The sequence below is a fragment of the Esox lucius genome, chromosome 1, assembly GCF_011004845.1.
Source record: "Esox lucius isolate fEsoLuc1 chromosome 1, fEsoLuc1.pri, whole genome shotgun sequence".
Classification (NCBI taxonomy): Eukaryota; Metazoa; Chordata; class Actinopteri; order Esociformes; family Esocidae; genus Esox; species Esox lucius.
Genome location: NC_047569.1, coordinates 24,543,416 through 24,569,594, shown reverse-complemented (window position 1 = coordinate 24,569,594; position 26,179 = coordinate 24,543,416). Strand labels below are relative to the sequence as shown.

At 38.5% G+C, this 26,179-nt stretch overlaps 1 protein-coding gene across 1 annotated transcript; it reads left to right on the top strand.

The window, feature by feature from the left end:
• Positions 1–11,386: 11,386 nt before the first annotated feature.
• Positions 11,387–24,243, top strand: LOC105024050 (POU class 2 homeobox associating factor 1). The gene is made up of 5 exons (XM_010893691.4): positions 11,387–11,514; positions 16,035–16,162; positions 18,802–18,844; positions 20,317–20,606; positions 20,754–24,243. Exons 1-5 carry the CDS (start codon positions 11,499–11,501, stop codon positions 21,054–21,056), a joined length of 780 nt encoding a protein of 259 aa, XP_010891993.1. The 5' UTR covers positions 11,387–11,498; the 3' UTR covers positions 21,057–24,243.
• Positions 24,244–26,179: the final 1,936 nt, after the last annotated feature.

Sequence of the window (26,179 nt, the reverse complement as noted above, 5' to 3'; positions counted from 1 at the left end):
ACTGGCATATTTATATAATATACTTTTATTTTGTGGTCATCCGTGTATGTTGTTTTACCAAAGGTTTTTAAATGGGCTTTTCGTTAAAGATTTTCACATCAAGGTGTGTCTGGATTTCTGGAAAGAAAATGTAACAAGATCCGGCATTATAACTTAAATAGTACTGGAAAGTCAGGTAGGGATTCAGTGTTTAACCAGGCACGGTAAAGTAGCTGTTTCATGCCTACAGAAAGCTAGAAACACCTGTGTGATACCGGGAAAGGGTTTTACCGGGAAAGTAATGTAACATAGATGTGAACTTTCTGGGGTGCCAGCCAGATACATTCTCATTGACAGGACTCTGATAACAAACCTAGACTTGAGTGGTATATCAGTGTTACTTTTTCAGAGCTGAGCCAAGGAAACATCTGCAGTTTTTGGAAAGGCAGAATTTAATTAAAAAAAAAAAAATGTCTGGTTTAACAGATGGCCACAACTGAAGGTTGGTTTCTTGAGATTAAAAAGCATTCTAGAGAAATTGTGGTGGAAAACTCCTGTTTTCCTCAAAATAATTTGAATAAATTGTGTGCACCTTCTGATGTTCCAAAATGTTAAGTTTAAATTGTTAACCTTGTGGAACAGACATTGTGATCATAAAAGACTGATGAGGTGTTTCCTCTTGCACTTCTCTGTAAACAATGTCACTGCCATCCAGCAGTCAGCCCTGTGCACTCAACCCTTCCTTTTGACTGAACAATAATAATTAATAGAAGTTGATGTAAGTGAGTTACAGTATAAAGAGCTTTACTCCTACAGATACTCACGGCATAGTGACTCTTTCATGTAGACATTAGGCAGCTAGCGATGGATAGCTGTGATTTATGTTCTGCCTGTCCATGTAATCAGAATTTAAGACCCTTGCAATGCTAAAGGTTGTGGGTTAGATTCCCAAGGTGGGATCAGTTCCACCACATACCTGAACCTAAAGTGCCCATTTCAGTTGAGAATGAAGATGGTTCACCCACCACAAGCAACAAGGCAGTGTGGAACACATTGCCACTGGGACCTGAACAGCATGGAACACAATGGAACCTGAGGCCTCTACATAGTTCATTGGGTATGTTTATTTTGAGTAGTTTTTTGCACAAACTTTGTTCACTTCATTATTCATGACTTACCAATTGCATTTCAATTTAGCAATGGCACTCTATAAATTATAACTGTAGGTACCATAACAATTATGTGGAATTCACTGGTTTTCATAGTTATTTCTATTATTCCTGTTGGTGCAGTTTCTGTTATGGTATGCAGGAAACTAACCTAGGGGCAGTTTGACGCAGACCCCACCACCCTTTGGCTATTCTTGAACCGAGTATTACTTTTCCACTTTGAAACAATGCACACAAGAATCTCCTTCCAAGGGCATGTAAACCAGATCATTTCAAAAGAAATGAATCTCTATGTCTAACAAAAAGGTTACTATTTATCCGCATTTCACATTGCATCTCATTTCTGTTTTGCTTTCTGCTTATCGCTGGCAGACAACCTGGAGACACATTCACTGCAACACCTTTGCATTCTAGTTTAATTGATAAGGTAACTTTCTACAATCTCAAACAAATAGTTTACCCAAATATGTCTAAATAAGCAATTTTCCTATTCAATGAGGGCAAAAATTATTTGATCCCCTGCTGATTTTGTACGTTTACCCACTGACAAAGAAATGATCAGTCTCTCATTTTAATGGTAGGTTTATTTGAACAGTGAGAGACAGAATAACGACGACAAATAAAAAAACTATGAATTGATTTGCATTTTAATGAGTGAAACATGTATTCGACCTCTCTGCAATCAATCAGATTCCAAACTCTCCATCATGGCCAAGACCAAAGAACTGTCCAAGGATGTCACGGACAAGATTGTAGACCTACACAAGGCTGGAATGGGCTACAAGACCATCGCCAAGCAGCTTTCTGAGAAGGTGACAACAGTTGGTGCGATTATTCACAAATATAAGAAACACAAAAGAACTGTCAATCTCCCTCGGTCTGGGGCTCCATGCAAGATCTCACCTCGTGGAGTTGCAATGATCATGAGAACGGTGAGGAATCAGCACAGATCTTCACGGGTGGATCTTGTCAATGATCTCATGGCAGCTGGGACCATAGTCACCAAGAAAACAATTGGTAACACACTACGCCGTGAAGGACTGAAATCCTGCAGTGCCTGCAAGGTCCCCCTGCTCAAGAAGCACATGTACAGGCTCGTCTGAAGTTTGCCAATGATAATCTGAATGATTCAGAGGAGAACTGGGTGAAAGTATTGTGGTCAGATGAGACCAAAATCAAGCTCTTTGGCAACTAAACTCGTCGTGTTTGGAGGAATGCTGCCTATGACCACCGTCAAACATGGAGGTGGAAACATTATGCTTTGGGGGTGTTTTTCTGCTAAGGAGACAGGACAACTTCACTGCATCAAAGGGACGATGGACGAGGCCGTCAGATCTGGGGTGAAAACCTCCTTCCCTCAGCCAGGGCATTGAAAATGCGTCTTGGATGGGTATTCCAGCATGACAATGACCCAAAACACACAGCCAAGGCAACAAAGGAGTGGCTCAAGAAGAAGCACAAGGTCCTGGAGCGGCCTAGCCAGTCCCCAGACCTTAATCCCATAGAAAATCTGTGTAGGGAGCTGATGGTTCGAGTTGCCAAACGTCAGCCTTGAAACTTTAATGACTTGGAGAAGATCTGCAAAGAGGAGTGGGACAAAATCCCTCCTGAGATGTGTGCAAATGTGGTGGCCAACTACAAGAAATGTCTGACCTCTGTGATTGTCAACAAGGGTTTTGCCACCAAGTACTAAGTCATGTTTTGCAGAGGGGTCAAATACTTATTTCACAAATTGACATGCGTTTTTCTGGATTTTTTTGTTGTTATTCTGTCTCACACTGTTCAAATAAACCTACCATTAACATAATAGACTGGTCATTTCTTTGTCAATGGGGAAATGTAAAAGAAATCAGCAGGGGATCAAAAATTTTCTCCCTCACTGTACCCAGTGTGAAGAGCTGAAATGTATTGTGTTCACGGTTAAATCAATTCAGTTGTGTGTGTGCAGGATGACCACATGATCAGCAGAGTAGGATAGAGGACACTTCCCTATATATTTGTCATAATCCTGTCTTTTGATTGCATGTGTAGTGCTCCTGAGGGCCTCTACCATTTTAAAGTATTCATCTGGGTGCTTGGACTTACACTTGGACATTACACAATACCTTACTCTGGACAGCTCATCCGTTATGTGATTAAGGCTCCAAACCTAACGATAAGCAGGAATGAAATCAATGAAGTGCAATGAAGGTGAAATTCCCATCCGTCAACTACATTCAATTAATGGAAGACCTCAATTGCAATTTTCATCTAACGGGTGTGAAATGACTAGTCAGTTAGTACTGCAATTGGCACAGATAGCATTTCATCAGTTACGCCACTCTCTTTGAGACCATGAAGTAGTTGTTTCCCTTGCTCACCAAGGGTCTTGGCGTTTGCAGTGTGATGGTAACGACGCTTTGTGGATGACAGTAAACATTGTGTTCGGGCTAACCCATGTGGGGAGGTTAGAGTGACATGGTGAAATCCACATTTGCATTTGATTAAGGGGAACAGACCATACATGATCCTAAGAAAACATTTGAATGCTATGTTGCATCATCAATAGTCTACAGATACGGAAAATGACATTCACATTTCTCCTGTGTGTATGTTTAGTTATGACTAGGGTTTCACAATTTAGAAAATATTAAAATGTGTTAATTTTTGGAGGGACATAATGGGAATAAACAGGATTATAATTGAAATTTAGGGGTTATTTGACTATATTTACCATGTCATATGCCGACAAACACAGACATTTTACCTAATCATAAGCAGACAGAATTGCAAACCCTTCTAACAGAAACAATAATAATGAAATAATTAGTTATGAGTTTGAACTTTAAACGTGTGGAAGATTTGGTTAAACACTTATTTTTTTATACTTTGTGTACCGAATGCAATCTCCAATTCATGATTAAGATTTTCCTAATGCAACTGATTCATTCTGTGAAACTTATACACATGTAGGCATGAATAGAACCTGCTACATAACTAGGCTGTTTCATTACGTTCTGTTAGGGGATGCATCTTGATGATTTACCGGTCAGGCAAGGGGGAGTCATGCCAGGCTGAGACATCTCTGGAAGGCTGAGATGGTCAAGTTCTGGGAAACATTGTCTATTCCCAGAAGAGTAAAACTGATAAGTTATTTGTGCACGATAAGAGACCACAGCCCACTATTTATTTTGATTTCATTTATTTATAGTTAACAATACTTTATTACGTTTCTGGGTGAACTCACTGATGTACTTAAAGTAGCGGACAAGGAATTTTGACCACATCAAATGTAACATCAAATTATAGATTAATATATATATTTTTTAAATAAATAGGATAATTGAATGTTATTGAATATGTTATATGTTGGCATGACAGCCATTTTCCATCTCTTGCTTGGAAGTGTTGTTTGTCAGAATGCCAAGAAACTTAACTTCATCCAGGCTAAGGTGGCAAGACATGGTAATGATAACATTGTAGGCCTTGTTAATCTCTACACCAGAAACAAGGACATGGTAGTGATAACACTGTAGGCCTTGTTAATCTCTACACCAGAAACAAGGACATGGTAGTGATAACACTGTAGGCCTTGCTAATCTCTACACCAGAAATGACGACATGATAGTGATAACACTGTGGGGCCTTGTTAATCTCTACACCAGAAACGATGACATGATAGTGATAACACTGTAGGCCTTGTTAATCTCTACACCAGAAACGATGACATGATAGTGATAACACTGTGGGGCCTTGTTAATCTCTACACCAGAAACGATGACATGATAGTGATAACACTGTGGGGCCTTGTTAATCTCTACACCAGAAACGATGACATGATAGTGATAACACTGTGGGGCCTTGTTAATCTCTACACCACAAACGATGACATGATAGTGATAACACTGTAGGCACAAAATGCCTAAAGGTCATGCAAAGTCTTTGGTCGTCTTGCATGAAGCGCATGTTTGAGATCTCCCCAGAGTGGCTCGATGATATTTGTGATGGCCACTCCAGAACCTTCACCTTTTTCTGCTGTAACCACTGGAGGGTCAACTTGGCCTTGTGCTTAGGGTCATTGTTGTGCTGGAAAGTCCAAGAGCGTCCCATGCACAGCTTTTGTGCAGAAGGAAAATTGTCTGCCAGTATTTTCTGAAAATATGCTGCATTCATCTTGCCATCAATTTTCACAAGATTTCCCATGCCTTTAGAGCTCACACACCCCAAAACATCAGTGAACCACCACCATGCTTCACAGTGGGGATGGTATTCTGTTCACTATAGGCCTTGTTGACCCCTCTCTAAACATAATGCTTATGGTTGTGACCATAAATCTCTATTTATGGTCACAGTAAAGGCTTCTTTCTGACAACTTGCAGCTAATTTGTGTTTAAGTATCGTCGTATTGTGCTCCTTGAAACAACCACACCGTCTTTTTCCAGAGCAGCCTGTATTTCGCCTGAGGTTACCGGTGGGCTTTTCTTTGTATCCTCAACAATTCTTCTGGCAGCTGAAATCTTTCTTGGTTTACCTGACCTTGACTTGGTATCAAGAGATCCCTGAAGTTTCTACTTTCTTAATAAGTGATTGAACAGTACTGACTGGCATTTGCAAGGCTTTGATATCTTTTTGTTTCCCCTTTTCCATCGTTATTAAGTTCATGACCTTGTTACAGCAGGTCTTACGCTCACTGCATCCACATGAGAGCTAACAAACTCATTGACTATTTATACAGAGACACTAACAGGTATGGGAAACTCACTTTTAATTGACATTTTCACCTGTGTGTGTCATCTTGTGTGTCTGTAACAAGGCCAAACATTCAAGGGTGTGTAACCTTTTGATCAGGGCCGTTTGGGTGATTTCTGTTATCATTATGATTTAAAAAGGAGCCAAACAACTATTTGATAATAAATGGCTTCATATGATCACTATCCTTAAATAAGTAATCAGTGATATTTTCAAAATCAATGCCTAAATGTCAATTTCAAACTTATGAGCACAACTGTATAATGAAAACAATGACTCCAATCACTCCATGGCTGGTTTACTTCTTTAGAAAACAATAACAGTTGAGTGGCTAACCATTACGCTATGGGAACTACGCTATGTCAGTGCAGTTTGTTCATCGCAATATAACCTTAAAACAATATATTTTTTTGTACTATAAAGCCTCTGAAGTTGTAGACAGCAAGGTTTCAGGCTATCCTGAACAAATCCTAAAGCCTAATTTGTTTTGCCCAAGGCGAGGACCAAACATCGGTCGCCTACATGCCAGTTTGCGTCTCTTAACCACTACGCTCTTTAACAATGGGTAGTCAGTCACTCGCCCACTCACTCACTTCGAGACATCTGCTCTTCTTGGCCAGCTCTGCTTACGCGGTCCGGCAATAGATGTTTTACAATAAAAAAGTGAATGGAAACTGATTGCTTAACCCTCCTGAATTAGCATGTTAAATAAAGCTACAACTCACATGTTAGAAAAAACTAGCTAGCGAAGTGTTAACAAGTTAGAATGTAATAAATATTTACCTGTTAGCATGTGGTCCTTTGCTTAGTCTTGGAATATAGGGGTTTGGTAGCTCTGCATTAATGTGAAAGGAATATTCTGCATTTATATAAAAATCCTGCAGGTTTGGTCCTACAGAATTGTTAATGTTGAAGGGCAGGCAGGACATGAACCGCAGAGAAATGGAAGATAGTCATTCCTTTTATTGTTACTACAAACAGAAACAACAAAAGGAGCGGTACACCTTAAACAAACACAAACAATAAATCACAAAATATTGATCCAAAGGGCAACTTTAATAGGGTCCCCAATTAGAGAAAACAAGTTGCAGCGGCCTCTAATTGGGGAGAACAGAAAACAACAGCGCAGAGATGCCTAGAGGCACTTCTGCAATCAGGCCCAGTCTGTGACCTACAGCCTGGACCTGACAGCCCTGCAAAAGCATCATGGACCTTTCCGGTAGGATTTTGCAATCAAACAAGATTCCTGCAGAACAAGTGCACTCTTCCTTCACCAAGGATACAAATTCTCCAGGATTCCTGAAATACTTTTTGTTTGATAAACCCATTACAAATTTTACCTTATTTTAAAGTGTTGCCTAAAATTGAATATGCAAAATGCCTTTGTAAAATTGTGGATGCAATATGTAGAGTCAATGTTGAACAAAGCTTTTACTGCAATGTTTTTTTTATATATATTTTTGTCAGTAAAATGTTCCATTGGGGATTTGTACTGCATTTTGATCTATATCAATTTATGACCGAACTTTTTTTTACCCTTCACTCTATAAATGCTAAATTGGTTTACTTGAAAATGTACTCAGTCAGATGTAATAATAGTGTATAGTTTTCCAACACTGGGAAGAACCCACTGCTGTAAGAAATGTTGAAAGATCTTCTTTTATAACAGATCTAGTGAGGGCTGTATTTCGTCACACATCCATTGTTAATGACCATTTAATTAAGACTTGTTTATACAAATTGTACAAAATGGGGCTTTTTAAGATATTTTGCAAAGAACAGTGTTTAATATCATCAACTATTTGATTGTGTATATTTTATTATGTCATGGCAGTGGGGTGAAGAGTGGAGTAGAAGTACAACATGAGTACAAAGCCCCCAGAGCAGGCAGCTGGTGTTTTCTTAACAGGTTGTAGCCTGCTGTACCTCTCTTAAAAGGTGACATGTATACACAGGCCATAGTTGCTAGCACAGCCCATACTTGTCCTGGTACACACACACACACTCTTTAACACACATACACACACTTTAACACACATCAACACAAACCAATTCACACACAACCAGAAACCAACATACAAAGACAAACGCACATGCACTCAAACAAACATTATGGAAGTCATCCCTCACACAAACCTCTGTAATGTCAATGTGAAGTTGTTGCTGGCTTCTCATGGTGTTTTGAATGCCTCCTTGTGGTCATAGAGAGAAAATAGATCATGTGACTTCAAAGTTACTGTACACAAGCCTGACCACCTTATATTGTATGTAATAAAACTTCCAATACCCAATGAGTTTTAATGCAATGTTTGGGATGAAACAGATACAGTAGATTGACCCTGGGGGCATCCTGAGGAATACACCCTTTCAGTAACGTTCAATCAAATTCAATCAAATCAATGTATTTATAAAGCCCCTTTTACATCAGCAGATGTCATAAAATGCTTTTACAAAACACCCAGCCTGATACCCTAAGGAACAAGTAACAACAACAGTGTTGAAGCACAGTGGCTAGGAGAAACTCCCTAAAAGCGGCTAAAATGTAGGAGGAAACCTAGAGAGGAACCAGGCTCAGAGGGGCAACCAGTCCTCTTCTGTCTGTGCAGGGTGAACATTTTAAGAGATATGTAACCCCATCACTTCCTGCCAGCATGCAAGTGTGCTTGGGAGACAAGTTCTGAACAGGAGTGTTGGTAGTGTTGGATAAGACAGAGAGTGAGAATGTGTGCAACTTTTACTATCCTTGTAGGATTCAAAACTCCCTACAACGATAATAAAACGAGAAAGAAATCCAACTTTTCTGATAGCAATAACAATCAAATAAATGCTCAGTGGTGTCCAAATTTCGTTCATACTTTGCACTCAGAAATTATATATCATAATGCAGTTGATCATGTTGACACCTTTTAGAGAGGAATACAGTACCTTTTTTGCTGGATAAGGTGTCATGTGAAAAGGACTTGACTAGAAAAGATACAGGAAGATAAGAGTCACTTTCTTCGTTTTTCCTAAATCCTTATTGTCACTACAAAGAGGCAATGGGGAACTATTTAACCTTTCGGCCTATTATTGACTGCCACTCAAGATACAATCATCCCACTGGCAAAACTGTTTTCAGAAGACAAATGCTCAGATTGATGGAGTGTGTATGTGTGTGTGTGTGTGTGTGCCAAACATGTCTTTAAGTTACTTCATGCAAGCCTAAGTCAAGTCTCATATCACTGCACGCAAATCCGAGTCAAGTATTTTAGGCCCTATATGCTATAGTTATAGTCTATTAGTCCAAAGCCACTCCTTTCAACATAAGGTGCACTTTTTGGAGAGGACTATTATTTTATTGGCTATTTCATATCAGCAGTAGACTATCCCGTACAACAAGAATTGCACCCTTTAATTTATTATAGCAAACATGCATTGTATGTTTAATTGAAGTATGATCATGTTGAGACTGGGGCCAGCCTATTCTATCTACTATTCTATCCAATCTACTATTGAGTCCAAGTCTGCAGCTTGAGTCACCAACTCTGGCATGTGTGCCTGTGTGGGCGGGGGCAGAGGGGCTTAACAGAGCTGATGCCCTTGGACGTAACTCTGTATGGGTCTATAGAATTTGCAATTTAGAGCTGTTTAGAACTTAGAACTATTTGGGCAGCACATGTGACATTTAGGTTCCATCTAGTGATTATTTTTCTATGTTTGGTTGGCCCTCTCACAAATGTGTAAATATAGGAAAATATAGACAGTTTGGAAAGCAAATGCCTACTGCTGAAAAGAGAATTTCAAAAACAATGCTCTGTGGCCTATGATTTGTTCATTCCCTGTATACACATTGGTGTAAATTTATGATAGAGTATCTGCCTCTGTGAAAAGGAAGAGTTAGAGAGGGAAACAAAATGATTGCAACAATACCGCAAACCTCTGTTTAGCTGTTTTGACTACAATGACAATTTTCTTTATTTTGCTTAAACCCCATAACAACTCTGTGAATTTTGCATCGGTATCTAAATGAAGCCGTACTTTGCATCAGTCAGTGCACTCATTCAAAAACCATGGGAAGAAATTGTAATGAACAGTGATAGATTTTAGACAAAGGGCATGCTAGCTGGATCCACAGAATAAACCCATTATGAAAATGTAAGTTGCAACCTGCTGATTATATTCTACTTCTAATCAAGGAATAGGTAACATGCTTAACAATGTGTGTAATAATAATCAATGGAGGCAGCCAGGCAAAATGTTCTCTGTTGACTTTCTACTCTTATCTGTCCTATTGCTTCTTCTTTTGATTGTGTAGGTTTTGAAAGAAAATGTAACCACCTGATTAAGATTAGGCTGAATGATGCAGACATTAAAAAGTTGATCAGCACATTTATTATACAAAAAAATCTGCTACTAAAAGGAAAATGAGCTCTTGTACTGTGTTTGTGGTCAGTCAACCTTTAAGGATGTGCAGGTGCTTCCTATGCACCACTGAAATACACAATAAACTTGCTTAGCTCAGTTTCAGGGTGGGTTTTGAAAGGCCTAATTTAGAAACATCAGATAAGTGCAGATGTGCTCCATGCTAATTTAGTGTGGTAGCAGCAAATTAGTAATCTTGATAATTGGAAAACCAGTTGTTATGCACAAATGTATTAAATGTGATAATGTAAACGTAACAAGGAATAATGTGCACTAAATGTGCACACATTTTATTTTAAGAGTAAACTTATGGGGTAACACAAGTCCATTGTGTAACCCTATCATTTACATACATTTCTCATAAACCTGTTAAGGATTATATTCATTTTGTTGGTTTTGTAACAAACTACTGTAATTACATTATTTACAATTACATTAGTTTATTATTGGAAAGACCCACGAGGTCCATGTAAAAAGCTTGTTGATGGAATCACATTTACAGTTACAAAACAGTTAAAACAAGTAGTCCCACTCAGCAGTGACATGGGAAATTTAAGCTGAAGTGAAGTTCATATATCACAGATCTCTCTCACTACCAGTAACAGTGACATTGTTATTCATAGCCTCAAAAACTATTACAAACCAATGATGTTCAAAAAGTGCGTAATCATTTCAGAATATCTACTACCAATAATCTATTGGGTATTAGGTAATGATGCCTTGAGATGCTTAGATTAAAAAAATTGCACTTGAAGTGTACTGCTTATGTACAATACTGCTTATGGACTGCTTATGAATGCCGCTTGTATTAGTTTTGTATTTTTCTGTCTTTATTTAGGTATCCTCCAAGGAAAGTGTTATTACTGTGTTTAGGGACCTATGGAAATAGTAAATAAGCTGTTATAAGGAGTAGGTTTGAGAATAAAACAATTACAAAAATATTTTCACATTTATAAACAAAATATAGTTTGACACTACTTTTGGGAGTATGTGGTGACGTTTTCAATGAGATGTCAGTGGAACATTGGTAACATTGGGACTTGACTGGGAAACCTGTGGTTGTAAGAGATGTGACATCACTTGAGGTTTTGTATTGACTGTTAAAAAGCAAGTCAGTGAAGCCCATCACTCACTATGGTTCAGTGTCAAACTCTGATCCAATTTTCTGATCCAAGTCAATCTACTCACTAAATTACTTAAAGCTCAATTCATCTGACAACCATGCACTGGGAGAAATGTGAGTACATGATCCTTTAGAAATCAATCAAATATTGACATTGAAATGTATAACGTTTAAAAATGCTTTGTCTTGCCATAGATAAATAAGATTAAGATGTACTTGTGCTTTAGACCACCACCTCGGAGTATACAACTCACTACTGTGGTTATTCAGCAGTTTTGTACATTTTCATTGAGGGTCACATGTTGAGGCCAGAGGTTAAAGGGTGGTAAATGATACAACATGCCCTACGGAAAAATAATTTCTCTGAGCCTACTCACCTATTTGCACTCCAGTGTCATGACTTAGTTGATTTATTTTGGTTTTCAACTTCCCTGAGGGGGAAATCTCCCTGAGGGTTTGTGATGGTGGAAGTAAATAGCACCAAATAATGGATCCTTTTGTGAGAAAGTTCTGGGAATATCAAAGGTCACGGCACACAAAAATGTAATTGAGGACTTGCTTGATAGTACTTAATAACTTTGGTTTGGTGTGTAAGAATCAAAGGCAATTATATAGCAACAACCATATAACACAATCATTTAATTTGGCCAATATCAAAGCAACTAACAGCCAGTCTTCTGTTTGGCTACAATACTTTTTATTTTCATTAATCAGACAGCGTCAATGTAATCACTATCACCGCAGAAAGTGTTATTTTGCAGCCCTTTTGGAAAGAGGAAGAGAATCATTTGGAGGTTGGTCTTCATGTGTGCTATAATCTTGATATGCAAAATGCCCCAAGCGCCACACCACTGTAAAACATTTCACAGCTGCCTTACTTCCTCTTTTGTACAAATCGGAATTGTGTGTGTGTGCGTGCATGTGTGTTTATGTGTTTATGAAGACAGAAATGAAATGAAGAACATTTTTAACATTTCTTTTTGTTTTCTAAGATCAGCGGCAAGTAACTAGATTTAGCGGTAGGGTTTAGTTCACTAAACGAGATTAGCTGCCAACCGCACCTCGATTCATTATCCTAATAAATATTTTCTGTGTTTATTTAACAAATGTGTTTTTTCTTAACAAAACCTCAGTTTTCATATGTGTATAATGTGAAACCCTTCATTCATTAACTTGTGGTAGTAATAACTTGGAGTAAAATTCTCCTATAAGCACTTATTATTCTCTGATCTTTTTTTGAGGGATTTTTGCACACACATCCATACAAAACTCAATTGAGTGAGGTTTGAAGGGTGTCAGCTTTGTGCTACCCGCTTAAGGTCCTACCACAGCAATTCGACTGGATTAAGTTAAAGGACTTTGACTTAGCCAATCCATAACCACAATCCACAATATGGGCTCAGAATTGACTTTTAGCTGGCACATCCACTATGCCTTTATACCTTTACTCAAAATCATAATGGTTTAGAAAGCTGTTTAGGTCTCTGTGAGTCAAAACATGTTTACTTCCAATAAAAACCATTTTCACCAGAGCGTATGTTAATTGACAAATCGGGACTTAAATATTACTGCATGCCCCACTAAGTGTAAAGTGATTTTTTTTTAACGTAGTCTTTACAGTTTTGCTTGTAATTCATTTCAGGGCGATTCACCATGATGCCGATATGATAATATCTCATGGACTCACAGCTGTATGAAAAGGCTGAATTACAGCCTCAGACTCTGCAACTGCGTATCTGAAAAAAATATGTTCTCCCCCAAAGACGTGGTCTAAACTATGTATAAGATCGCTTTCGTTGATGGCTGTGTTCTGACATGAGATGTTCAAATAAGGTATGACAAGATGGCTAATGACTTGGGTCAACATAGCTGCATAGTTACCCCACTTCCAGTTAGGTCTGGAAATATTTGGACACTGACACAATTTTCATAATTTTGGCTGTGTATGCCACCACAATGGATTTTAAATGAAACAAGCAAGATGCAACTGAAGTGCAGACTTAAGTGGTTGAACAAAAGTATCGTATGAAATGTTTTGGAATTACAACTATTTTCATACACAGTCCCCTTATTTCAGGGGTTTTAAATGTAAATGGACAAATTAACAAAATCATAAAGAAAATGTAGGGAATGACTGTTTGAAGTCTGGAATGCATGGATATCACCAAACGTTGTGTTTCCTCCTTTGTGATGGTTAGCCAGCCCTTTACTGCGCTGTGTTCAGTTGTTGTTTGTTCGTGGGTCTTTCTGCCTTGAGTTTTATTTTCAGTAAGTCAAACTATGCTTGATCGGGTAGAGATCAAGTGATTGACTGGGCCATTGCAGAATATTCCACTTCCTTGTATTAAAAAACGCCTGGGTTGCTTTCGCAGTGTGTTTTGAGTCATTGTCCATCTGTAAATTGAAGAGCCGTCCAATCAACTTCACTGAATTTGACTGATTTTGAGCAGACAATATATCCCTATACACTTCAGAATTCATCCAGCTGCTTCTATCTTCTGTCACATCATCAATAAACACTAGTGACCCAGTACTGTTGGAAGCCATGCATGCCCATGCCATCACACGCACTGCCTCCACCATGTTTTACAGATGATGTGGTATGCTTCAGATCATGAGCTGCTCCAAGCCTTCTACATACATTTTTCTTCCCATCATTCTGTTACAGGTTGATCTTAGTTGCAACTCTCCAAACAGTGCTGCTCCAGAACTGGGCTGGCTTTCTTTTTATGTGTTTTATGCAAAGTCTAATCTGGCCTTTCTATTCTTGAGGCTTATGAATGGTTTGCACCTTGTGGTGAACCCTCTGTGTTTGGTCTCGTGAAGTCTTCTCTTTATGGTAGACTTGGATAATTATATGCCTACCTCCTGGAGAGTGTTCTTCACTTGGCTGGATGTTGTGAAGGGGTTTTCTTTACCATGGAAAGGATCCTACGATCATCCACCTCTGTTGTCTTCTGTGGACATCCAGGCCTTTTTATGTTGCAGATCTCACCAGTATGTTCTTTTTTCCTCAGAATGTGACAAACTGTTGATCTGGCCACTCCTAATGTTCCTGCTTTCCCTCTGATGATTTTCTTTTTTTACAGCCTAGAGATGGCCTGTAATTCCTAAATCCATCCTCGAATTTGGACATGAATACCCTCAAATTAAAGTTGAGAGACTGCCCTTTAAGCCCATATACACTATTTAACTCAAATATATTTTGGTAAACAGACAAAATAACAAAACTTGTGCCAGTGTCCAATTACTGCATTTCCGGACCTAACTGTCAGTTTGTGATCTATTACGTCATTTTCATGAACTGAAAGTTCATTCCCATAGAAGTGACCAAGTTACATACTGAATAATTGCCAAGAACACTTTTAAATGGTAATTGTTTTCAGGCTGGTTTTATGAAGGAACAAATGCATTGATGTGCATTTGTGCTTACTAAAATGATTGATTATCATAGATACCATTCAGCAGTTTGTGGGGCGACATGAATATTACAGTTTATCAATGCTACTCATCCAATCTGTCAGAGCTTCCAAGGATCTAAAAGGAATAATTTGAGAAACTGCCCAAATCCGGTTGTGCGAAACTGGTCGTGGCTGAAGGTGCTTCTATATAGTTCTAAATATAGGGTCTGAATACTTATGTGCATGGGATTTCAGTTTTTAATGTCTAAAACATTTCTAAAACTTGCATTATATGATAGTGTGGAGATTAATGGCTTAAGAAACCATTGTAATCAATTAAAAATGACACACTACTGTTCAAAAGTTTGGGGTCACTTGGACATTTCCTAGTTTCTGAAAGAAAAATAACATCAAATTGATCAGAAATATTGTGTAGACATTGTTAATGTTTAAATGACTATTTTTGCAGATTTTTTATATCTGCGTAGGAGTACAAAGATCCAAAACCAGTCCCTCATTCCAATAGCACTTAGTGTTTGCTAACATTTATAATTTTAAAAGGCAATGTGATCATTAAAAATAAACTTCTGCAATTATTTTTGCACAGCTGAAAACTGTTGTGCTGATTAAAGAAGCCATAAAACTGGTCTTCGTTAGACTCGTTCAGTATCTAGTGCAATATCTGGAAATGACAATTGGTTCTCAGTCGGCTTACCGGTAAAATCAAATGAATAAAGAATGCTCTTTGGTGCAATAAATTGGCAGGGCTGTGTAGACTCTGCCAAAAAAAACCGAATCATTGTAATCGAGAAACTGATAAAGGTTATCCAAGAACGTTTACACAGTATGTGATAATGGTTATGCAATGTGCAATGGATGAGCTGATATATCCCCACCCAAAATGTTATCTTATTGTTGACTGGTAAGACAAATTCTACCTGTTTTTCATTGGAACTAAACTATGGCCAAACTGGAGCAACTTTGGGGTTCTGTCTTGCTGAAGGTATTGCCTAGGGGTTGTTCGCCCCATGGCATGACCAAATGTTGTGAAGGCTAGGAAAAACCTGGCCTCAGTGCTTATTATGCTTAACACTCCCACACAGTGAATGAGCCACATATACTAGTTGATAATCTGAACCAGTAGAATATATAAAAAAAATATTATGTAGGCTTGATCTACATTAGCTGTCATAATATTTGAAAGTATGCTAATTTCTGTTTCTCACATTATAGCCCAATCCTCAGGGCTGCCTGATGCTAAGCCATACCAAGGGGTGAGAGTCCGGGAACCAGTCAAAGAGTTGCTGAGGAGGAAACGAGGATTGAACCTACATAGTGCCAAGAAATCGCCCCCAAGAGCGGTGAGGAGAACATAACTGCCAGACCCTGCTATTTATTTTTTATGGCTTAACCATTAAACAATTTTACCTCTCATACAATAACAAAAATATGACCCCTTCATTCTATAATAGAGTATAACAGGATACAAAATGGGTCTGTCAGAACAGTCAGCAAAGAATGCCATTAGAACTTTTTTCAAAAGTGGCAACCTGAATGGTCAACCTGTGTCCTATGTCAAACTGAATCTTCAGCCTTTTTTCTTATCTTTGCTATATGCCCAAAAAACCAAGTGCCTTTTGTTCAGCTGGACATGCTGAAAGGAAAGCAGCCTGGAGACAATCAGATCAAAGTCTCTCACAGCAGAAAATAAATGGGGGATTTTGTCCTTATATAATGCAGGTGTTTTTCCCTGACAGTTACTACATGGCTACAGGGCTGGGCATGGGGCCTATGCAAAGCAGATCTCCTCAGCTGTGCCAAGTAGCCCTCTGAGTGACAACACACAACAAACATACAGCGGGACATCCATAACACTATGCTCCTAACACATTGGTCGTAATCAGAGAAAGAATGATGTAAAACGATCGAGAGCCAGCAAAATAATATATATATTCAGAGATTTAAAATTTCTAAATTGTTAATATTAGTTTACTAAATGTTTTGATGTGCAAGTAATTTTTTCTTTGGGGATGTGGAGAAGGTAGGGGGTACTTAAGGGTCATTGTTCACATGCATCCAAATCAGGACACTTTTTCTGTATCTTGTTCCAGATCTCTCCTGTCATTCCCATTGCTTGCTAAAAACCTATGTTTTATTTGCTTTGGGGAGGGTTGTGCTTTTTTTAGGTGGAGGGAGTGTACTGATTCCTTTTGCCATTTACCAGGTTTTAATGTCTTCTTCGTTGAGCTTGAATTGATGATTAACTATTATCTCTTTACTAGCATAGGAATGTTCACATGGCAGTTGGCTATGTGCAAATGTTACAAATGCAACTACACTGCATGCACAATTATTAGCCAAATCGTATTCCACAAGATACATTTTATTGTTGAACAAAGACAATGCTCTCAGTTGATTCAAAATCTAACTGAACCTCAAACCTGAATGTTCAACCAAGGAAAAAATAAAAAGTCTTTCTCAGGGGAATACATAAGTGTGCACTATTAGTAGGCAACAATCAGTGTGAAGAATTATTATGCAACAAAATTACACTCACTTGTTTATTCTCAATTGTTAGAGTAAGTGCAACAAATAAGTAACACAAAATGAAAATTTAAAAACATATCTGGCCTTTCAAAAATATTCAGTGACCGATACAGCCACCCTTCTTTTCAGTAACAGCCATGAGCCATCCATCCATGAAGTCAGTTTCTTGATCTGTTCACAATCAACTTTCACTGAAGCAGCAACCACAGCCTCTGAAATGCTGTTCAAAGAGGTGTATTGTCTTCCCTGACTGTAAATCTCATGTTTGAGAAGTTCTCAATAGGATTTAAGACAGGTAAGGAAGGGGGCTTGGTCATTATTCGGGCATCTTTGAGGCCCTTGCTTGCTAGCCAAGAAGTGGAGTACTTGGATGCATCCTCAATGATAGCAGCCCATACCAGTACCCCTCCTCCACCTTGCTGGTGCCTGACTCGAAGTGGTGCCCTGTATCCATTAATGATGGCCACAGGCCCATCCATCTGGTCCATCAAGAGTCACTCTCATTTCATCTGTCCATAACACCTTTGAAAATCTGTCTTCAGGTATTTATTTTCCCAATCTATACACTTCAACATTTGAATCCTATTCAGTCTTTTTTCAGCCTTCTTGACCTTGGCCATGTCTCTGAGCACTTCTGGACACTCCAGGTAGGTTGGAATATGGTGGCACTGGAGGATAATGGGTTCCTGGTAGCTTCATGTTTAATTCTTCTCAAGTCTTTTGCATTTAATTTACTTAACTGGAGAATTTTCTTCTCCATGCATTATTTGCACCCCTGTTGACGATTCGCAAAATAACGTTTGAGTGTCCGGTGATCACGCCTCAATAGTTTAGCTATTTCAAGAGTGTTGTATCCATCTGAAAGGCATTTTACAATTTATGACTTTTCAGTGTCAGTTAAATCTCTTTTTTGGCCCATTTTACCTGGGGTCATGAAGCTGCCTAATAATTATGCACACCTTGATATAATGTGTAATTCACTGTTGCCACACCCTCCTTCATTACACAAATACATATCACTTTAAAATGATTAAATCCAATGAGCATTCAAGTTTATATGGTTTGGAATTGGAAAATGTGCATAGAAATAATAATACGATCAGAATACTCACTTGCCTAATAATTGTGCACGCAGTGTATTTGGAAAATTGCGTTTTGACAGAGATGTATGAGAGATGAATAAGTCTCTTAGAAATGTGAAAATAGGGGTGATCTGGAGAGGAAACAAATAGTATGTGTTGCTTGTTAAGATCTCAGAGTTACTGCTAATTTCTAACTGTATTCCTGTTATCTTTGTTCTGTGTGCTTTCATAATGCCACTATATCAAATGTGTTTTCTTTCTTTCTCACTACATGTCTTGAGTGACAGGATTGGCTAATACTCAAAGACCTTAACCAAATAAATTATCCTTTTTCATCCCAGCAGATTTCTAAATGCATATATTTTTCACAGGTTGTGGTCCCTAACAAAACCATGCCTTCATATGCACAGTTTGGTAAGTGACTTTAAATTAATCTACAATGCTATGTAAAATGTAAAAAATAATACATTTACACCCTGTATTCAATAGAAAATAGTACAAACACAACATATCAAATGTTGAAAATGAGACATTTTATTGTTTCTTGAAAAATGTATGCCGACTTTGAATTTGATGCCGGTAACAGAGGCAAAAAAAGACTGGAAAAGTTGTGTAATGCTAAAAAACTAAACGGAACTAAATTAAGCGGAATATCACACAACTAATTAGACCAATTGGCAACAGGTCAGTAACATGATTAGGCATTAAAATACCATTCCAGAGAGGATGGGTCTGTCAGAAGTGAGGATGGGGAGGGGTTCATCACTCTGTGAAAGACTGCATGGGCAAATAGGGAAACAACTTAAGAATAATGTTTCTCAACCCAAAATTTCAAAGAGTTTGGGGATCTCATCATCTAAGGCACATTATATCTTTAAAAGATTTCGAGATCTCTGTATGCAAGGAACAAGGCCAAAAACCAATATTGGATGGCCATGAAGTTTGGGCCCTCCATTAACAGACACGATTCTGTAGTGGACATCACTGCATGGGCTCAGGAACATTTCCAAAAACCATTGTCTGAGACATAGTACCTTACTGTATCCACAAATGCAAGTTAAAACTCTACAGTGCAAAGGAGAAACCATGAATAAACAAGATCCAGAACCGCCGCCGTCTTCTCTGGGCCCAAGCTCATTTGAGATGGACTGAGTGTGGATAACTGTCTTGTGGTCTGACGAATCAAAATTTGAAATTGTTTTTGGGGATCATGGACGCGTGTCCTCCAGACTAAAGATAAGTGGGACCATCACCACACAGTTCAAAAGCCATCATCTGTGATGGTATGGGGGAGCACTAGTGTACATGGCATGGGTGACTTGCACATCTGTGAAGGCACCATTAATGCTGAACAATATAGATGGGTGTGAGGGCAACATATGCTGCTAACCAGACAACATCTTTTTTAGGGAAGGCCTTATTTCAGTAAGACAATGCCAAACCACATTCTGCACTTATAACAACAACATGGCCCCGTAGTAAAAGAGTCCGGGTGCTAAACTGGCCTGCGTGCAGTCCAGACCTGTCACCCATTGAAAACATTTAGCGCATTATGAAACGAAAAATACGACAAAGGAGGTCCCGAACAACTCTTGAGCAGATGAAATCCTACATCAACCAAGAATGGGAATACATTTCACTTTCAAAACTATAGCAATTGGTTTCCTCTGTTCCCAAACGCTTACAGAGTATTATTAAAAGATGAAGCAACACAGTGGTAAACATGGCCCTGTCCCAACTTTTTCAAATGTGTTCCTGGCCCCCCCCAGCGTCCCAACTTTTTTGGCAATGGGGTTGTATATAATTTAATAATTACTTTGGATGAAAGTTTAAATCTGTACAATACTGCTGACTACTGCTGCTAACCTAGTACGGTATTTCCATAGGAACTCCTGGGTTTGAAGTGGCTAGCAGCCTATCCAATGAAACCTCCACTGTTAATGATGGAGGTCGCTGTGCTGGTTGGATAGCCCATCCAGCAGCTACTACTCTCCAGCCCATGAGCCACTGGTCATACCCAGAGTACATCCAACAGCATGATCTTACCACCCCAACCACCACCATCCCAACCCTCACCACTGACATGTACATGCAGCCCATCTGCCCCAGCTACACCGTCGTGGGCCCATCCTCCATGCTCACCTACACACACACGCCCCTTTTTACTAACTTTGGGGTGAGTGAAAGAGCAACAAACCATTAGTCGATTAAAACTCTGTAATCCTTGTGTCATATCTACAGAGCACAGTGCACACTTCACCTGTAGAAACAAGTCTTAACATAGTTGTGTTTAGACTAATAACAATCCCTGTTGTTGGTGCAGACCCTAGCTCCTACGTCCACAGGCCTGCCACAAGTGGACCTCCAGGATTCAGCGCTGACATACATTCCATGGGCCCAGCCGCTTACCACCATTCCAACTTCGGGGGTGCAGTTTTCCCCTCACCCTGCTACATTGGCCGGGTCTCAGCTTGTTCCCATGTCCACGTCAGTGCCCCAGACCCTGGAGCAGAGCCCTGCTGAGGCTGAAGAACCTAACCCTCTAGAGAGACTTTTGGAAGACCAGGATCAGGACGACAAAGACACATATGTGAACAGTTCCTTGCTCTTCATCCCGAATGTATGAGACCTATCAGGGTTACAGGTTGAACGCATTTATGAAGTACAAAGCTCATTAGGAACCTATTATATTGTAAATATAATTCAGGGTAATGCAATGAGCGTGAGAAAGTTTCGTAACGATCATTCAAATGCTTGTATAAAGTGCCATTCATACACTGAGCTATTTTCTGTGCTAACCAAATGTTGGGAAGTTTTATTATTTTGACACAACTGCCCAGAGAATTACATTTTCCTTTACAATATATTTTTTATTTTTGTTTCTTAAATTTTTTTTAAATGTTGACCTCAGTTTTTAACGCCTCAACTTTTCAGAATAACATCCCTAGGTCTTTTTCTAAAGTGTTTGAGTGTTTGAGTGTGAGACAATGGGAGGGATCATACACCAGTAGTCCGCCTTTGGGCTGTCCCTATCAATTCAAAGCAAACGTTTTGAACACAGTGCATTCAGAAAGTATTCAGAACCCTTCACTTAGTCCATGTTTTGTTATGATACAGCCTCATTCTAAAATTGACTAAAAGGTTTTTGGTTTTTTAGATTATTTTCAATCTACACACTATACCCTATAACGACCAATTAAGAACAGGTTTATAGTTGTGCAAATTAAAAACAGAAAATAAAAACAGAATGATCACAATTACATAACTATTCAGACCCCTTCACTTCATGTCTCTTTCAAATGGGTTTAAGTCTTGGCTCTGGCTGGGCCACTCAAGTATATCCATATACTTCCCAAAGCCACACACATGTTGTCTTGGCTGTGTGCTTAGTGTTCTTGTCATGTTGGAAGGTGAAGTTTCACCCTGGCATTGAGCGCTCTGGAGCATGAATTCATCAAGTGTCTTTCTGTCCTTTGTTCCCTTCATCTTTCCCTCAATCCTGACTGGTCTTCCTGTCCCTGACACTTGGTTTTTGCTCAGACATGCACTGTAAACTGTGGGACATTGTATGAAACGTGTTTCCCTTTCCGAATCATGTCCAAACAATTAAATTGACTGCAGGGGGACTCCAATCAAGTTGTAGAAACATGTCAATGGAAACAGGATATACCTGAGCTCAACAACGAGTGTCAGAGCAAAGAGTCTGAATACTAATGCATGTGATATAGTCTTTTTTTATATATACCTTTACAAACAATTCAGAAAACCACTTTTGTCTTGGTCATTATGGGGTAGAGTGTGTAGATTGATGAACGCTTAATTTTTTAAAATCCCTTTTTGATTAAGGCTGTAACGTAACAAATGTGTGTAAAACAAATGTGGTCTTCTGAATTAATTGTATGTTTTGGCCAATAAAACATTTATTTGTGGATTTTGAATGTAGGTAGGGGGTTTGTTTCTGCTTATGACTTATTATTATAAAGCTAAACAACTACTGGTGAGAATTTGAGTCTCTCCTAGAGGGATAGACTGTTGGGTCACATCATGACTTCATTATAATTGAGCAAGTATCATTTATCTGTATAAGAGTTTGAACTCTGTCCCGGCCTCTCCCAAACAAAGAGCAGTGGATTGGCACCAGACCGTGGCAGAATGCCTTTTGCTCCACTGCACATCATTCATGAAAATTTTATTCTGGCTCCAATTCCACTTAATTCATTGAACGGTGTTTTCCCCTTACATTAATCGCATGACTCTCAGGAACATTTTGTTTGTGTTTGTGACACTCACAAGCTGTTTTGGATATATTACATGAGACATTGGCAAAAATTATATGTAATTCAATGCATCTTTTCTACACACTCAGATGTATAATTTCATGATCTTCCCTGTGCATATTAGTCACTATAAATCCTAGGCTTACATCCTTAACATTTGAACCACTTCAACAAATTTTATATTTTTTGCCTATTAGACATCCATAGTCCTAAGTGGTTTAATATAAGGATACTAAACCACTCAGGACTTTACTATAATGATAATAAAACCATATTGATACTTTAGCGGGAAGTTACATTTTCTTGGATCGTCATGGAAGACAATTTTCCACATTCCATTAATGATCCCTCACAAGCTGACTGAGTTGTGATTGAGATCTGTATGTAATGACGAGATCTTCATGTCTCCTGATAATCGGAATATTCTAGGAAGGACTGCTTAATCCCATAGAAACCCAATTTGAGAAGGTGATTGAAGTAGGCAACAGGTGTAAACTGAGCTGAACTGAGTACATAAAGTGCACATATGTCAGCAAGGCAAAGGCCACAGTTGATAAGTTAACTTGCTAACCAGCTAGGCCAGCAAACTACTGTAGGCTACACCTACAGACAACGTCCCTTGGCTCCGTCTGGTGAACACCGCACCCCTGCTGAAAATGTCCCAGTGCTGGCTAACTAATTCGTTTGTAGTAACGTTTACTAAACTATGGGACAGTAACAATTATTATCTGGGGCCAAATGACACTGTAAGTGTCCTAGCCAACATTGGTTAACTAGTTATTTCTTCTGATGTGTTTTGATTGTCCTGTGATAAAACAATAGGCAAAAGCCTGACACCTACTGGGCTGAAGCTCCATGAATTCAGAATCATCAGTGTTAAACAAAGGTGAACGTTTTCTGACCCTACCACACAGTATACAGATGTTGCCAAATTTATGTACACCCATGCACTTTCATAAATATTTAAAATGTTGGTTCTCCAGCACTAGTTATTGGTGACACAGATTTTGGCCCGGAAAATTGCCAACAAATGTGTCTTGTGGCTGTCAGTGAGATCGCTGCAACTATGACAAGGGGCTTTTATTTGATATTGGTTGTCTTGCTGGCAGACCCACAACCTTCAACAGGGACACAGTGTTGAGACTGCACTCCAAAATCCCCTAGTACCAGTGTTCTTTTTTCTTTACTGATTTGATTGGTTAAAACCCCCACTACTGAAGGAGACACAAGAAAGCCTGATTGTACCTCTGACCTACTTAAATAACCCACATATAAAGCCTAAATACTGAAGAAGTGAGTATTGTGTTGTAATTTGAAAAATATGTTCACAGAAATATAACTAGTTCTGCAATGTTGACAATATGTTACATGTTTTATATTATGTTTCAGGCTGTGAAGTACAATGAAGCATGTGGAAGAATTGTAAATAGCTTTTAATGATGGTATGGTGTTATAGTTTAACTAGTTGCATTGTTTACTAAACAAACTTCTGTCATGTGTTAAACAGTATATGCTGTTATTAAATAGATTTCTACAGTTTTGTTTTATTCCTTAATACCTGGTTCCTTAAAAAGAGAAAGCAACAACAAAGCATGATTTAAATTTAAAATACATCATAGTTTTTTCCGGCTCAGGATTAAGTGGTGTTATAACACACAATATCCGAACATCTCTGGACAATATTTTAATATTACAGCAAAGTTAATGTTTCTATTCTTTCAAGTTGGTCTTTTTTGGGTGTTACAGAACATTTTTTGAATAGTATTCTTAAGAAAAATAATGGACAGATATGTTGACACAGCACAGAATGTCATTAGTGATGAAGTACATAATTCTTCTGAACTAATTGCTGATATTGTCTCCTTGAAAATATTGCACTTTTAATTTGGCTAAAGCAATACTTCAAAATGCCTGCTGCCCTCAGACAGGTTCAGGCCAAAGTGTGTTCTTACCTGCTCAGAGAAGTGATGTGTGAAAAACTGTTATACAATAGCTATGCGCACAGACTTGCCCTCTTACAACCCATGGAATGTAAAAGTATCTAAACATCCCTAGTATGTCAGGACACATTTTAACTGTGACATGATGATAAGGCCTGCATTGGCAAATAAAGAAGATTACCACCAGACACGCAAGAACATACAAAAAAATATACCTTTACAAAAGCAATCACATTCACATATTTTAAATTAAAATCCCAGAACAAACTATAAAATAGGACACTAATAGGGAGTCATGTAACATTGCCATCTTGTATTCTTCACTGGGCTTTGTAGAGAGTTGTGTGCCTAAAATTACAAATACATGGTTCAGCAATAAAAAGTACAGTGTATTTTAATGTTAGTCATTTTCACCTTTGAACTTACAATACTACCTGTGAAGATGGAAATATTCATGTGATCTTTTTTAATTTAAAGTGGATTTACTCTTACCAATTTGTTTTCATAGTCAAACGAGCCACTATTGCGGCAAGCAGCTATCCCTTTGAAGGGCAATTGAGCATATCTGCAAGAAGGATTCAAACCCTTGTCCATGAATTTATCAAATAAATTCAAGCCCTACATTGTGGATGTTTTTTAATGTAACCTTACAATTCCTCATGTACAATAAATATTTTTTAAATAGTTTGATTTTCATCTGTCTGTTTTTAACACCTGGTAATTCCACATGAGAAAGTGATATTTTCAAAACAACTTTGGAGTTCTCTGTGAATCTGCATATTTGATGTTCACATATGAATGTTTGGAAAAAAAAATCATTACACCTGCGACACCTGCGACACCTCAAATAAATTAAAAGTCAACGACAAAATGACAGTTACATATGTAAACATTCTACTTCTTTTCATCAGAAATGCATGCATCTCTTTTTTACCATGTGTTTGGGTGTGAAGTGTTACCAAAGCAACACAGAAGGCCTTTGGGCTGCTTTCAAATCTTGTGAAATACTCCACAATGTGAATCTAGGGTGGTGATGGTTTCTTTCCTTGGGAAACTGATATCACTGAACATACAGTTACTTTAATCGGACCCACCTTCCTTATACACAAGTAAGGACTTGATAGGCAGATAGGAAACATTGACACAGTTCATTTAAGCAGTGTTGTGCCAAGTCAGCAAACATTCCAACCAGACGACAAATAACAGTATGCTGTGAATGAGTATGAATAGTGAATCTGTGCCTGTGACTTTCAAATGTACATACTTGTATGGACACATAGGAAAACATGGATTTTATTTAACACCACACTAGCATTGTTTTATGTCAAGTTACCATGTTTGATATCTAAGGGGTAGATATTATTTTAACCGGATGTTACTTTTTCTGGGATCGTCTTGGAAGACAATTTTTCACATTTCATTAATGATCCCTCACAAGCTAACTGAGTTGTGATAGAGATGGGCCCACAGGCCCTTCATTTGTATGTTGCACCTTCATGTTAGAGTGAAGTAAATAAACAAGTAAAACTAAC

Bases quoted from the DNA above. Each gene is read 5' to 3' on its own strand.
- LOC105024050 (XM_010893691.4), top strand. The intron at 18,845-20,316 runs GTAAGTGACTTT...GTATTTCCATAG, and splicing joins GCCTTCATATGCACAGTTTG to GAACTCCTGGGTTTGAAGTG. The intron at 20,607-20,753 runs GTGAGTGAAAGA...TTGTTGGTGCAG, and splicing joins CCCTTTTTACTAACTTTGGG to ACCCTAGCTCCTACGTCCAC.